We start from the raw sequence: 13,942 nt of genomic DNA, 5'->3' as shown, positions 1-13,942 counted from the left end.
TGAAGAGGGCAGAAAGGAGCTTCCGGTACCTAGGGATCCAAATAGCTAGGAGTTGGAGGGCCCTGCACAAGCTCAATTTGAAGCAGTTGGTGGAGCAGATGGAGGAGGATTTTAAAAGATGGGATATGCTGCCACTCTCACTGGTGGGTAGGGTGCAGTCGCTCAAAATGACGGTCCTCCCAAGGTTTCTCTTTGTGTTCCAGTGCCTTCCCATTATGATCCCCAAGGCCTTTTTCAAACGGGTAAGCTGGAGCATCATGGGATTTGTGTGGGCGAATAAGACCCCGAGGGTGAAGAGGGTGTTTCTGGAGCATAGCAGGGACAGGGGGGTGGGGGGCTGGCGCTGCCGAATTTGTGTGGCTATTATTGGGCAGCCAATGTGGCGATGATCCGTCAGTGGGTAATGGAGGGAGAGGGAGCGGCGTGGAAGAGGCTAGTGATGGTGTCCTGTGTGGGCATGAGCCTGAGGGCGCTGGTGACGGCACCGCAGCCGCTCTCACCGACAAGATACAGCACGAGTCCAGTGATGGTGGTGACGCTGAAGATCTGGGGGCAGTGGAGGTGACAAAGGGGCGAGGTGGGAGCCTCGGTTTGGTCCCCGATTCGGGAGAATCATCGGTTTGTCCCGGGAAGGATGGATGGGGGGTTTCGGAGCTGACATTGGGTAGGGATTAGAAGAATGTTCATCGATGGGACGTTTGCGAGCCGAGGGGCGCTGGAGGAGAAGTTTGGGCTACCCCCGGGAAACGCTTTCAGGTACATGCAAGTGAGGGCGTTTGTGAGGCGTCAGGTGAGGGAATTCCCGCTGCTTCCGGCACGTGGGATTCAGGACAGGGTGATTCATGCGGGTCTGAAACATACAACAGTAGATCGTCAACAGGGAGCGACACCCGATGCTCCCTTCGTCCCCTCATAATCCTTTGCCACTCTGCCACCCCCTAAGAGCCATTACTAGAGGCTCTATAGCCAGCGTAAACAGCAGCGGTAACAGCAAGCTCCCCTGCCTCGTTCTGTGTAATTTGAAGTTCCGTGAACCCATGTCACTGGTCCGCGCACTCTCCCTCGGTGCCACATATAACAGGTGCACCATGCCCCAAACTTTGGGCCAAACCCAAATCTTCCCACTACCTCAAACGGTCGAATGCCTTCTCCGCATCCATGGACACTACTACCTCCGGTACCTGGGCTCCCGACGGGGTCATAATCACAATTTTTAAAAAAATTTTTCGAGTACCCAATTCATTTTTTCCAATTAAGGGACAATTTAGCGTGGTCAATTCCCCTACCCTGCACATCTTTGGGTTGTGAGGGCGAAACCCACGCAAACACAGGGAGAATGTGCAAACTCCACATGGACAGTGACCCAGACCCAGGATCGAACCTGGGACCTCAGCAGCGTGAGGCAGCAGGGCTAACCCACTGCGCCACCGTGCTGCCCCATTATCACAATTAACAGCCTCCTTTGTTTGCTAGAGAGGTGCCAGCCCTTTACAATGCCTTTTTTCTCCTCTGCAACCACCCCTGGGACACAACCTTCCACCCTTCCTGCCACTAACTTAGCTAGCACTTTCACATCTGTATTTAACAGCGATTATGGGCTATACGACCCACATTCCAATAGGTCCTTCCCCTTTTTTGGAATTAGCATGATTGTTGCCTGCGTCATTGTCCCCGGAAGCTCCCCCTTCTCCAACGCCTTGTTAAACGCCCCCAAAAGATGTGGTCCAGGTCCGTCGCGAACTCCTTATAAAATTCCGCCGGTTAGCCATCAGGCCCTGGATCCTTCCCCGACTTCATACCCTTATACTGTCCAACACATCCCTCAGCCCCAGGGGCTCTTCGAGCACCTGCCTCTTCTCTTCCTCCAGCTGTGGTAACTCCAATTCATCTAAGAGCTGTTCCATGTCCCCCTCTTAACTCCCCAGGTCTGCCCTGTACAACTCCTTATAATAATCCCTAAATGCCTCATTTATCTTCCTAGTCCGTATCTTCAATATTTCCCTGGACGCAGCCTGCCTCCGTAGCTGATCTCTTGCATTCAACTCTCCTTCTCCCCATATTTGGACTGCCCTCCTCTTGCCCTACCTTTAAGTATCCCCTGTGTTGTTCATTAGCCGCTCATATTCCTCCCTGCTTTTCGTATCTGCATGAGCCTTGGAACAAGATAATCTCCCCTTGGACCACCGCTTTTAACGCTTCCCAGATTGTGGCTGCCGACACTTGCCCATCTTGGTTCAGTTCTACATAATCTTTAATCACAGCCCCGTACTTTGTCACAAAACCCTCTCTCTGCCAACAACCACTAATCGATTGAGCCTCCGCCCCTGCTCCCGACCCGATCTAAGCCGAATCTCCAGCCAATGGGGCGCAGGGTCCGAGATTACTATCCCCGCATACTCTGCCTCCTCCACCCCAACCAAAATCTCCCGGCTCACCACAAAAAAGTCATTTCTGGAATATACCCTGTAAACATGTGGAAAAAAAGGAATACTCCCTTCCCCCTGGGTTCTTGAAGTGCCATGGGTACACCATACCCATCTTTTCCATAAACCCACTTTGCTATTCGTATCTTACCCATTGACCTGGGGCTCAGCTCTAGGACAGAGTTAAAATCTCCTCCCATAATCAACTGGTGCATGGCCAAATCCGGAATTGTTGCCAGCAACCCCGTCTTAAAATCTACATCATCCCAATTCGGTGCTTACACATTCAGCAACACCACTGGCGTCCCTTCTAATACCCCACTCACGATCACATATCTCCAACCCGGGTCCTTCACTTCCTTCGTGCTCACAAACTCTGACTCATCAAAATTGCCACTCCCCACTACATTGAATCAAACTCTTGAGTGGAAAACCTGACCACCCACCCCTTCCTTAGCCTAACCTGGTCCTTCATGCGGAGTTGCGTAAAAACCCGAGATCTGAGGTGTGTAAAAACCCGAGATCTTTTAGCTGGTCCATTGAATCAACAAAGAACAAAGAAATGTACAGCACAGGAACAGGCCCTTCGGCCCTCCAAGCCCGTGCCGACCATGCTGCCCGACTAAACTACAATCTTCTACACTTCCGGGGTCCATATCCTTCTATTCCCATCCTATTCATGTATTTGTCAAGATGCCCCTCAAATGTTCCTATCGTCCCTGCTTCCACCACCTCCTCCGGTAGCGAGTTCCAGGCACCCACTACCCTCTGCGTAAAAAACTTGCCTCTTACATCTACTCTAAACCTTGCCCCTCTCACCTTAAACCTATGCCCCCTAGTAATTGACCCCTCTACCCTGGGGAAAAGCCTCTGACTATCCACTCTGTCTATGCCCCTCATAATTTTGTATACCTCTATCAGGTCTCCCCTCGACCTCCTTCGTTCCAGTGAGAACAAACCGAGTTTATTCAACCGCTCCTCATAGCTAATGCCCTCCATACCAGGCAACATTCTGGTAAATCTCTTCTGCACCCTCTCTAAAGCCTCCACATCCTTCTGGTAGTGTGGCGACCAGAATTGAACACTATACTCCAAGTGTGGCCTAACTAAGGTTCTATACAGCTGCAACATGACTTGCCAATTCTTATATTCAATGCCCCGGCCAATGAAGGCAAGCATGCCGTATGCCTTCTTGACTACCTTCTCCACCTGTGTTGCCCCTTTCAATGACCTGTGGACCTGTACTCCTCGATCTCTTTGACTTTCAATACTCTTGAGGGTTCTACCATTCACTGTATATTCCCTACCTGCATTAGACCTTCCAAAATGCATTACCTCACATTTGTCCGGATTAAACTCCATCTGCCATCTCTCCGCCCAAGTCTCCAGACAATCTAAATCCTGCTGTATCCTCCGACAGTCCTCATCGCTATCCGCAATTCCACCAACCTTTGTGTCGTCTGCAAACTTACTAATCAGACCAGTTACATTTTCCTCCAAATCATTTATATATACTACAAAGAGCAAAGGTCCCAGCACTGATCCCTGTGGAACACCACTGGTCACAGCCCTCCAATTAGAAAAGCATCCCTCCATTGCTACTCTCTGCCTTCTATGGCCTAGCCAGTTCTGTATCCACCTTGCCAGCTCACCCCTGATCCCGTGTGACTTCACCTTTTGTACTAGTCTACCATGAGGGACCTTGTCAAAGGCCTTACTGAAGTCCATGTAGACAACATCCACTGCCCTACCTGCATCAATCATCTTAGTGACCTCCTCGAAAAACTCTTATCAAGTTAGTGAGACACGACCTCCCCTTCACAAAACCGTGCTGCCTCTCACTAATACGTCCATTTGCTTCCAAATGGGAGTAGATCCTGTCTCGAAGAATTCTCTCCAGTAATTTCCCTACCACTGAAGTAAGGCTCACCGGCCTGTAGTTCCCGGGATTATCCTTGCTACCCTTCTTAAACAGAGGAACAACATTGGCTATTCTCCAGTCCTCCGGGACATCCCCTGAAGACAGCGAGGATCCAAAGATTTCTGTCAAGGCCTCAGCAATTTCCTCTCCAGCCTCCTTCAGTATTCTGGGGTAGATCCCATCAGGCCCTGGGGACTTATCTACCTTAATATTTTTTAAGACACCCAACACCTCGTCTTTTTGGATCACAATGTGACCCAGGCTATCTACACCCCCTTCTCCAGACTCAACATCTACCAATTCCTTCTCTTTGGTGAATACTGATGCAAAGTATTCATTCAGTACCTCGCCCATTTCCTCTGGCTCCACACATAGATTCCCTTGCCTATCCTTCAGTGGGCCAACCCTTTCCCTGGCTACCCTCTTGCTTTTTATGTACGTGTAAAAAGCCTTGGGATTTTCCTTAACCCTATTTGCCAATGACTTTTCGTGACCCCTTCTAGCCCTCCTGACTCCTTGCTTAAGTTCCTTCCTACTTTCCTTATATTCCACGCAGGCTTCGTCTGTTCCCAGCCTTTTAGCCCTGACAAATGCCTCCTTTTTCTTTTTGACGAGGCCTACAATATCACTCGTCATCCAAGGTTCCCGAAAATTGCTGTATTTATCCTTCTTCCTCACAGGAACACGCCGGTCCTGTATTCCTTTCAACTGCCACTTGAAAGCCTCCCACATGTCAGATGTTGATTTGCCCTCAAACATCCGCCCCCAATCTATGTTCTTCAGTTCCCGCCTAATATTGTTATAATTAGCCTTCCCCCAATTTAGCGCATTCATCCTCGGACCGCTCTTATCCTTGTCCACCAGTACTTTAAAACTTACTGAATTGTGGTCACTGTTACCAAAATGCTCCCCTACTGAAACATCTACCACCTGGCCGGGCTCATTCCCCAATACCAGGTCCAGTACCGCCCCTTCCCTAGTCCTCGCACGGTCCACGTTATCAACCTTACCGGAGGCTTACGCCTCCATTCCACTCTACCGTCTGCCATCCTCCCCTTTTGGCTCTCGCCCTGTTAATTTCACCCTATACCTGGCCCATCCAAGATGGCCCTTTTCTACTCCCCTGACCATGTTTCTTCTCCCACCAGGCCTCATCGTGTCTTCTCTTCCCCCCCCCCCCCCCTCCACGGCCACTACTCTCTGCCTTCTCCACCACCACACGTCCGTTAACCAGCATTACCCCAACAACCCAAAGATGTGCAGGGTAGGCGGATTGACCACACTAATTTGCCTCTTAATTGGAAAACTTGAAAAAAATGAATATATAAGATGAAAATAAAACACAGTGCTCTGTCTATTTTATTCAATTTTTTTTGTGAAGAAGTCGCAAATCATGAAATTATTTTGAATTGTGCAATCTAATTGTTGACTGTCCTGATTTTGTATATCCTCTAAGATGTTACTTCTGGATTTGGTACTGTGCAGAGATGTCCAAATCCTGGCTGCTTAAAAATTTGTTAAGACAATATATATGTCTTCAGATAAAATTGTACATTTATTTTTATTCAGGTTATTCCAGTAGAGCGTTTGGTTAAAGGTCGCTTTCAGGATAACTTAGAATTCATCCAGTGGTTCAAGAAGTTTTTTGATGCAAACTATGACGGTAAAGAATATGATCCTGTGCTTGCTCGACAAGGTCAAGATGCTATTCCGCCACCCAATCCCGGTGAACAGATTTTTAATTTGCCAAAGAAGGCAGTAAGTTCTCCAAGTGCAGGTAATAGCATTACATATTCAAACATAGTACCTTGTGGCCTGACATTTATCAGTATGCTGTCACCTCTACATGTTCTTTTATTCATGCCATCTTTTTTATGATTAACCTTTTCAGTCTTTTAACTAATTGGAATTTGTCTGTAGCAATCCTACAGGTCATCTCTGTTGTGTCCCAAGTGTCCTATTCATCAACTTTGTGCTAACTCCCAATGACATCATCTGCAAACAGGGGGTCCAATTTCACGTAAGCAGTTACTACCACTGTCCCTCTGCTGCCATCAACACTAGAAATAGATCTATTTTTTAAAATTTGTTTTTATTCAAAATTTTTCAAGAATTTTTACAAACCACTACAAGAAGAAAAACAACGAAAAGAAAACATAGCAATAAAACAGAAAACAACTTAACCATTTAACAAACAAAACAAGGTGGGGTATCTGCCCTTTACAAATGAAATCCATCCACCACCCAACCCCCCCCCCCGGTTTGCTGCTGCTGCTGCTGACCTCCACCTAACGTTCTGCGAGAATGTCAAGGAACGGCTGCCACCGCCTGGAGAACCCCTGCAAGGACCCTCGCAAGGCAAACTTTATCCTCTCCAACCTGAGAAATCCTGCCATGTCACTGACCCAAGCCTCTACGCTTGGGGGTTTCAGCTCCTCACCGAGGCCTCCTCCGCCTCCTGCAGCTCCTGATATATTTCAGATATCTTGCCATCCCCTACCCACACGCCCGAGACCACCCTGTCCTGTATCCTCCGGGCAGGCAGCAGTGGGAATTCCTCCACCTGCTTTTTCACGAACGCCCGAACCTGCATGTACCTAAAGGTATTCCCCGGGGGGAGCCCAAATTTCTCCTCCAGCGCCCTCAGACTACAAAAGTCCCATCAATGAACAAGTCCCCCATCCTTTTGATACCCGCCCTGCGCCAACTTAGGAACCCCCCGTCTATTCTACCCGGAACGAACCTGTGATTGTTCCGTATCGGGGCCCAGACTGAAGCCCTTGCCACTCCCTTGTGCCGTCTCCACTGCCCCCAGATCCTCAATGTCGCCGCCACCACTGGGCTCGTGGTATATCGCGTCGGCGGAAGCGGCAACGGTGCCGTTATCAGTGCCCCCAAGCTAGTATCTTTACAAGAAGCGTTTCCACGCCGCCCCCTCTCCCTCCATTACCCATTTCCGAATCATGGATATATTCGCTGCCCAGTAATAGCTGCAGAAGTTGGGCAGCGCCAAACCCCCCCCCCTCCTCCCTCTGACTGCGCTCCAAGAACAGTCTCTTAACATGCAGCGTCCTGTTTGCTCACACAAATCCCATAATAATCCTATTTACCCGCTTGAAAAAGGGCTTGGGGATGAGAATGGGAAAGCACTGGAGGACGAACAAGAACCTGGGGAGGACAGTCATCTTTACGGACTGCACCCTGTCCACCAGGGAAAGCGGCAGCATGTCCCACCTCTTAAAGTCCTCCTCCATCTGATCCACCAGCCGCAGTAAATTGAGCTTGTGCAGGACACCCCAGCTCTTAGCCACCTGAATGCCAAGGTAGCGAAAGCTCCTCTCCACCATCTTAAGTGGTAGCTCTCCCTGTCTCTTTTCCTGGCCCCTCGCATGTGTCACAAAAAGCTCGCTTTTTCCAACATTCAGCTTATACCCCGAAAAGTCTCCAAAATCCCTAAGAATCTGCATGACCTCCCCCACCCCCTCCACCGGATCCGCAATGTACAGGAGCAGGTCATCCGCATACAGTGAAACACGATGCTCCTCTTCTCCCCCCCCCCCCCCAAAAAACCAACCCCCTCCAGTTTTTGGACTCCCTCAATGCCATGGCCAGCGGCTCGATTGGCAGGGCAAACAGCAGGGGGGACAGTGGGCTCCCCTGCCTCGTCCCTCGATGTAATCTAAAGTACCCCGACCGCAGCTGGTTCGTCGACACACTCGCTACCGGGGCCCGATACGACAATTTGACCCACCCTATAAAGTCATCTCCAAACCCAAATCTGCCTAACACTTCTCACAGGTACTCTCACTCCACCCGATCGAAGGCTTTCTCCGCTTCCATTGCCGCTACCACTTCTGAATCCTCCCCTTCCGAGGGCATCATGATCACATTCAGGAGCCTCCGCACATTCGTATTCAACTGCCTGCCCTTCACAAACCCTGTCTGATCCTCATTGATCACTCCCGGGACACAGTCCTCAAACCTCGTGGCCAACAGCTTGGCATCCACATTAAGGAGCAAAATCGGTCTATAGGAGCCACATTGCAACGGGTCCTTATCTCGCTTGAGGATAAGTGAGATCAGAGCCTGCAACATTGTCGGAGAAAGGGTTCCCTTTTCCTTAGCCTCATTGAAAGTCCTCAACAACAGCGGACCCAGCTGCTCTGAGAATTTCCTATAAAACTCTACGGGATACCTATCCGGTACCGGGGCTTTGCCCGCCTGCATACCCCTTAACCAGTTCCTCCATCTCAATCGGGGCCCCCAATCCCTCTACTCGCCCCTCCTCCACCTGCGGAAACCTCAGTTGGTCCAGGAACTGCCCCCCCCCCCCCCCCCCCCCCCCCCCCCAGTACAATTTGCCATAAAAGTCCTTGAGGACCTCGTTGATCCTTGCCGAGCTCAGCACCGTGTTACCCCCCCCCATCCCTAATTCCCCCAATCTCCCTGGCCGCCCCTCTTCCGCAGTTGATGTGCCAACATCCTGCTTGCCTTCTCCCCATACTCGTACACTGCTCCCTGTAACTTCCTCAACTGAACCTCAGCCTTCCCCGTGGTAAGCGAGTCAAACTCTGCCCGCAGGCTCCGGTGCTCCTTCAACAACCCCTCCTCGGGGATTCCGCATACCTCCTGTCCACCCTAAGTATCTCCCCCACCAATCTCTCCCTCTCCATCCTATCCCTCTTCTCTCTGTTGTCCCTGACTGAAATAGCTTCCCTCTGACAACTGCCTTCAGCGCCTCCCAAACCACACTCACCGAAACCTCCCCATTATCATTGGTCTCCACATGGCTTTGGATACACCTCCAAACCCACCCACAGACCTCCTCGTCCGCCAGTAGTCCCACGTCCATTCTCCACAGAGGGCGTTGCTAGAAATATTTCTGTTCTCTCCCGATCCTTAATGTTAGTTCTGGATGTGTCAGATTTCCTACAACTATCACTAAAACTGAAACCAAATGCTTAATTATTTTGCAACACCGGTATGTCTTCAGCATTAACTTCCTTTTACTGCTTATTCAGATTGAGCCTCGTGTGCAGTTTTGCCAATCTGTTCAACCTTGAGCTTAACTTTGTATTTCACGTGGCAATCCCATCAGAACGATCACCATCTTCTACCCTGTAATATTGCTTACTTAGGCTTCAACTTCCTCTTGCTGCCAAACATTGCAGAAACCCATATTTACGCCGCCTTAATCTCATGGATTGATTTGTTAAATCATCTTTTTTACTTTGCATGGTTTCTATCTTCCTTCTCTCCCTCTCCAGGCCAGTCCATATATCTGTAGAATCCCTACATTAGAGAAAAAGGCCATTCAACCCATCAGGTCTGCACTAACCCTCTGAAAGAGCACCACCCTACCCAGGCCCACTTCCCAACCCTATCACCATAACACCACCTCTTTGGACACGAAGGGTAATCCACCGAACCTGCACATCTTTGGACTGTGGGAGGAAACCGGAGCACCCGAAGGAAACACACGCAGACAAGGGGAGAATGTGCACACTCCGCACAGACAGTCACCCGAGGCCGGAATTGAACCCAGGTCCCTGGCACTGAGACAGCAGTGCTAACCACCAATGCTGCCACAGTCTAGGAAAAAAGTTACCAGCAAGGGCCTTACCTTTAAACTTAACCTCCGCTTTCAATGTGTTCGTTCACCACAAAACCAGTTCCATTTATTTATATAGCACGTTTAAAAAAAAAAAGAAAAATCTATTTTTATTGAGTTTACATATTTTATATCCAACAATTCATAAATTACAAAACCGTGCAAAAACCAACACATATACTCACAAGCGAGCATCTTCATAACAACAGTTGTGGCCGTGACCCCCCTTTGTCTGGCATACAAAATAATAATAATATTTTACATTCCCAATACGGCCAAAACACGTAATTTACAGGCATATATATACAGTTTGGTTTGAGCCTTAGCTTGCCCTCAGACTGGTCCCTAGGGGCTTTGTTTCCTCTTCTCCCCCCCCCCAAATTGCTACTGATTACTGGCACCGAACAGTGATGAACTGCTTCCACGTCCTGTTCCAACCCACAGATGATAAATGTTATTTTCTCCAGCCTGAGGAATTCCGCCAGGTCGCACAGCCAATCTGCAGCCTTGGGTGATGCTGCCGATTGCCAGCGGGGCAGGATTCTCCAGCGGGCAATCAGGGTGTCAAAGGCTAGGCTAGGCACCTTTCTCCCCATGAAGGGCTCTGACTAATCTGATACCCTGAAGACTGTCCCTTTTGGACATGGCTCCACTCTCACTCCTATAACCCTGGACATGCCTCAAAAAAGTTTGTCCAGTACCCGACAAGTCTGGGGCAAGCCCAGAACATGTAAGTGTGGTTGTCCGTGCTTCCATGGCACCGTTTGCATTTCCCCTCACCTCTGGGAAGAACCTGTTCACTCGTGTTCTGGTTAGGTGCCCTCTGTGCACCATCTCTAGCAGCTGCTTTAGGTTCAGCCCTGCGCACGTGGCGGTGAAGTTCGCCTTGTGCAATACTTCGATCCAGAGTCGTCCTCCCATTTTTTTCTTGTCTCATCCAGGGGGGAGCGTACCTCCACCAACAGTTACCTGTACAAATCAGCACAGTTCCCCTCCCCTAGGTTGCCCGCGTCCAGCAGTTCCTCCACTGACGAGTGTCCTGGTATCTGGGGGTACGTTGTTGTCTCTTTGCAGAGGAAGTCTTTGACATTGACCTGAATGTATCTCAGGTCGTTGTCTCTTGATAGCTGGAACTTCTCTGTGGGTACCCCCAGGGTCTCTACTCTATTGTCTCTCTACATGTCCCTAACTGTCAGTTCCCTCATCGCATCTCCACGTTTTGAAGGTGGCGTCCATTATTGCAGGAGTGAATCCGTGTTTGTTGCAGATGGGGCCATGGTGAACATTTTGGTTAGGCTGAAGTGTTGCCTCATTTGGTGCCGCATCCGGAGCATGGCTATTACCACTGGGCTCCCCGAGTATTTGGCAGGGAGGGGGGAATGAGAGAGCAGTTGTGACTAGGGCTCGGAGGGATGTCTAAGAGCAGGAACTCTCTTCCATCTTCACCCACTCTCTGTTCCCGGTTCCTTGACCCATTTGTGTATTCTTTTGAGTCGGAAGAGCCAAGCCTCCCATGTTTCTCCTCCTTTGTAGGACCTTCTTTCGGATCCTCGGGCTCCCCCCCCCCCCCCCCCCCCCCCAACCGCCACACCACTGTACAGTAAGTACACCCAGGAGATGAACCCTGGCCCAAATCAAACCGTTCAGTACCTGCTTGAGGTACTTCCATTCTGTCGAAGGTCTTTTCTGTGTCCAGGGAGATGATCGTTTCTGATGTTCTCTCCTCGGACGGGGTCAGTATCACGTTCAGCAGGCGCCTGATGTTCGATGTTAGCTGCCTGCCCTTGACAAATCCACTCTGGTCCTCCGCGATTATCTCCGGCATGCAGCTCTCCAGTCACCTCACCAGGACCTTCGCCATTTGCATCTGCATTCAGTAGTGAGATGAGGGCGGCATGTGGTGCAGTGGTTAGCACTGTGACTGCGGCGCTGAGGACCCGGGTTCAAATCTCGGCCCTGGGTCACTGTCCGTGTGGAGTTTGCGCATTCTCCCCACGTCTCCGTGGGTTTCACCCACAAAACCCAATGATGTGCAGGTTAGGTGGATTGACCACACTAAATTGACCCTTAATTGGGAAAAAAAATAATTGGGTACACTAAAATTTAAAAAGAAAAAGTAGTGAGATGGGCCTGTAGGAACTGCACTCTGTCGGGTCTTTGTCCTTTTTGGGTATCAGCGATATTGAGGCTTGGGCCAGGGTTGGTGGCAGGGGGTCCCTTCCTAGCAAGTCTGCGAACATCTCCTGCAGGTGCGGCACCACTGCTGGTGTGGATTTTGTTTTGTAGAAGTCCGCCGGGAATCCATCTGACCCTGGCGTCTTTCCCACCTGCATGGAATTGATACTGTCGATAACTTGCCCCAGTTCTAGTTGTGCTTCCAGGCCCCATCTCCTATCTTTCCCCCACAACCGGCATGTCCAGTCCATCGAGGAACTGCTTCATCTTCGTGTCCCCCTCCAGGAGCTAGGAGGTGTGCAGACCTCGGTAGAAAGCAACGGCTTTGTTGATCCATTCTGGCGCAGCAACTAGCCTGCCACTTTTAATAATAATAATACTCATTTATTGTCACAAGTAGGCTTCAATGAAGTTACTGTGAAAAGCCCCTCGTCGCCACGTTCTGGCGCTTGTTCGGGGAGGCCGGTACAGGAATTGAACCCGCGCTGCTGTCATTGTTCTGCATTGCAAGCCAGCTATTTAGACCACCGTGCTCAACTAGCCCCTGGTTTTCTGTCTTCTGTCTTTAACCTGAGCTATTTCCCTCATGACTGCCTGCTTTCTCAGCTGGTGGCTGTATCTCCATGCTCATAAAAGGTTCACTGTTTCTAGTGCACTAATTTCCCAATGGAGAGCAGGTCGAAGTCTATTTCAAATTTTTTGCTCTCCATCAGTAGTGTTACAGTTGAGGCCATGGTTGCCTGGCTGCCCTCTCCTGTCTTTGCATGCCTTGAATGCAATAATTTCCCCCCTTCAGTGTCTCATGGAATGTGGAGGTTGGGACCTCCCCATTCTGTTTTTTGGTTACATATCCATCTATGGCCTGTGACACCTGTTTGCAAAGTGCTTTGTTGGCGAGGAGGGCTGTGTCCAGCCTTTTAGAGGGGCGTTGAGCCCGACCTGTCTCCAGCCTCACATCCATGTAGTGAGGAGCGTGATCAGAGGTTATAATTGCAGAGTGTTCTGCTCCCACTACCCCTGGAAGCACCGATTTCCCACTACAAAGAATCGATCCTCGAGTAGATCCTGTGGACCTGGGAGAAGGAGGGAAATTCCTTCTCCTGGGTGCGTGAATCACCAAGGGTCCACTGCCCCCATTTCCTCCTTGAAGGTGTTCAGCTAGTTTGCCATATTTATATAGTACTTTAAACTTGGCAAGAAAAGGAGGTTTTTAAAGGTATGTCTTAAAAGAAAAAAAAGAGGTAAAGGGGTTTATGGAACAAAAATCCAGAGCTTAGGGCCTTGTCATTTGAAGACATGGTCATTATTCATGGAGGGGCTTAAATGGGGGATGCACAAGGGATGAGAATAGAGTTATGCAGATATCTCTGAAGCTTGTGGAGCTAAAAGAGCTTACAGAAATAGAGACGGCGAGGCCATGGATGGATTTGAAAACAAGAATGAGAATTTTAAAATTGAGGCATTGCTTTAACATTTATGACAATGTAAGTTAATGAGTATAGGGGTGTTGGGTGAATGAACATACTACATACAAAGACACGGGCAGCTGAGTTTTTGGATGTAGGAGGCTGCCAGAAGTGCATCGGAATATTCATCTTTAAAGGCAACGAATGAGGGTCCTGGCAGAAGATGGGCTGAGTCGGGTAATGTATGGAGGTAGAATATACAATGTTAATGATGGCATGAAACTGTGGTCAGAAGCTCATCTTGTAGCCAACTACAATACCAAAGTTGTGAACTGTCTGGTTTAGACTCAGGCTGTAGTGGAGTTGATGATTAGGGAACAGAGTTTGTGGCGGTTTGTGGCAGGAA

General features: G+C 49.6%; 1 protein-coding gene across 2 annotated transcripts in view; it reads left to right on the top strand.

The window, feature by feature from the left end:
- mapre2 (microtubule-associated protein, RP/EB family, member 2) overlaps positions 1-13,942 on the top strand; it is a 153,093-nt gene that overhangs the window by 126,696 nt on the left and 12,455 nt on the right. For both annotated transcript variants that reach the window (XM_072467812.1, XM_072467813.1), the window contains exon 4: positions 5,914-6,121. In XM_072467812.1, the coding sequence (XP_072323913.1) occupies positions 5,914-6,121 (208 nt within the window). The remainder of the gene's footprint in view (positions 1-5,913; positions 6,122-13,942) is intronic.

Source organism: Scyliorhinus torazame, chromosome 11 (genome assembly GCF_047496885.1).
Source record: "Scyliorhinus torazame isolate Kashiwa2021f chromosome 11, sScyTor2.1, whole genome shotgun sequence".
Taxonomy (NCBI): Eukaryota; Metazoa; Chordata; class Chondrichthyes; order Carcharhiniformes; family Scyliorhinidae; genus Scyliorhinus; species Scyliorhinus torazame.
Note: the sequence above shows the minus strand (reverse complement) of the source record. Positions and strands in the feature narration are given on the sequence as shown.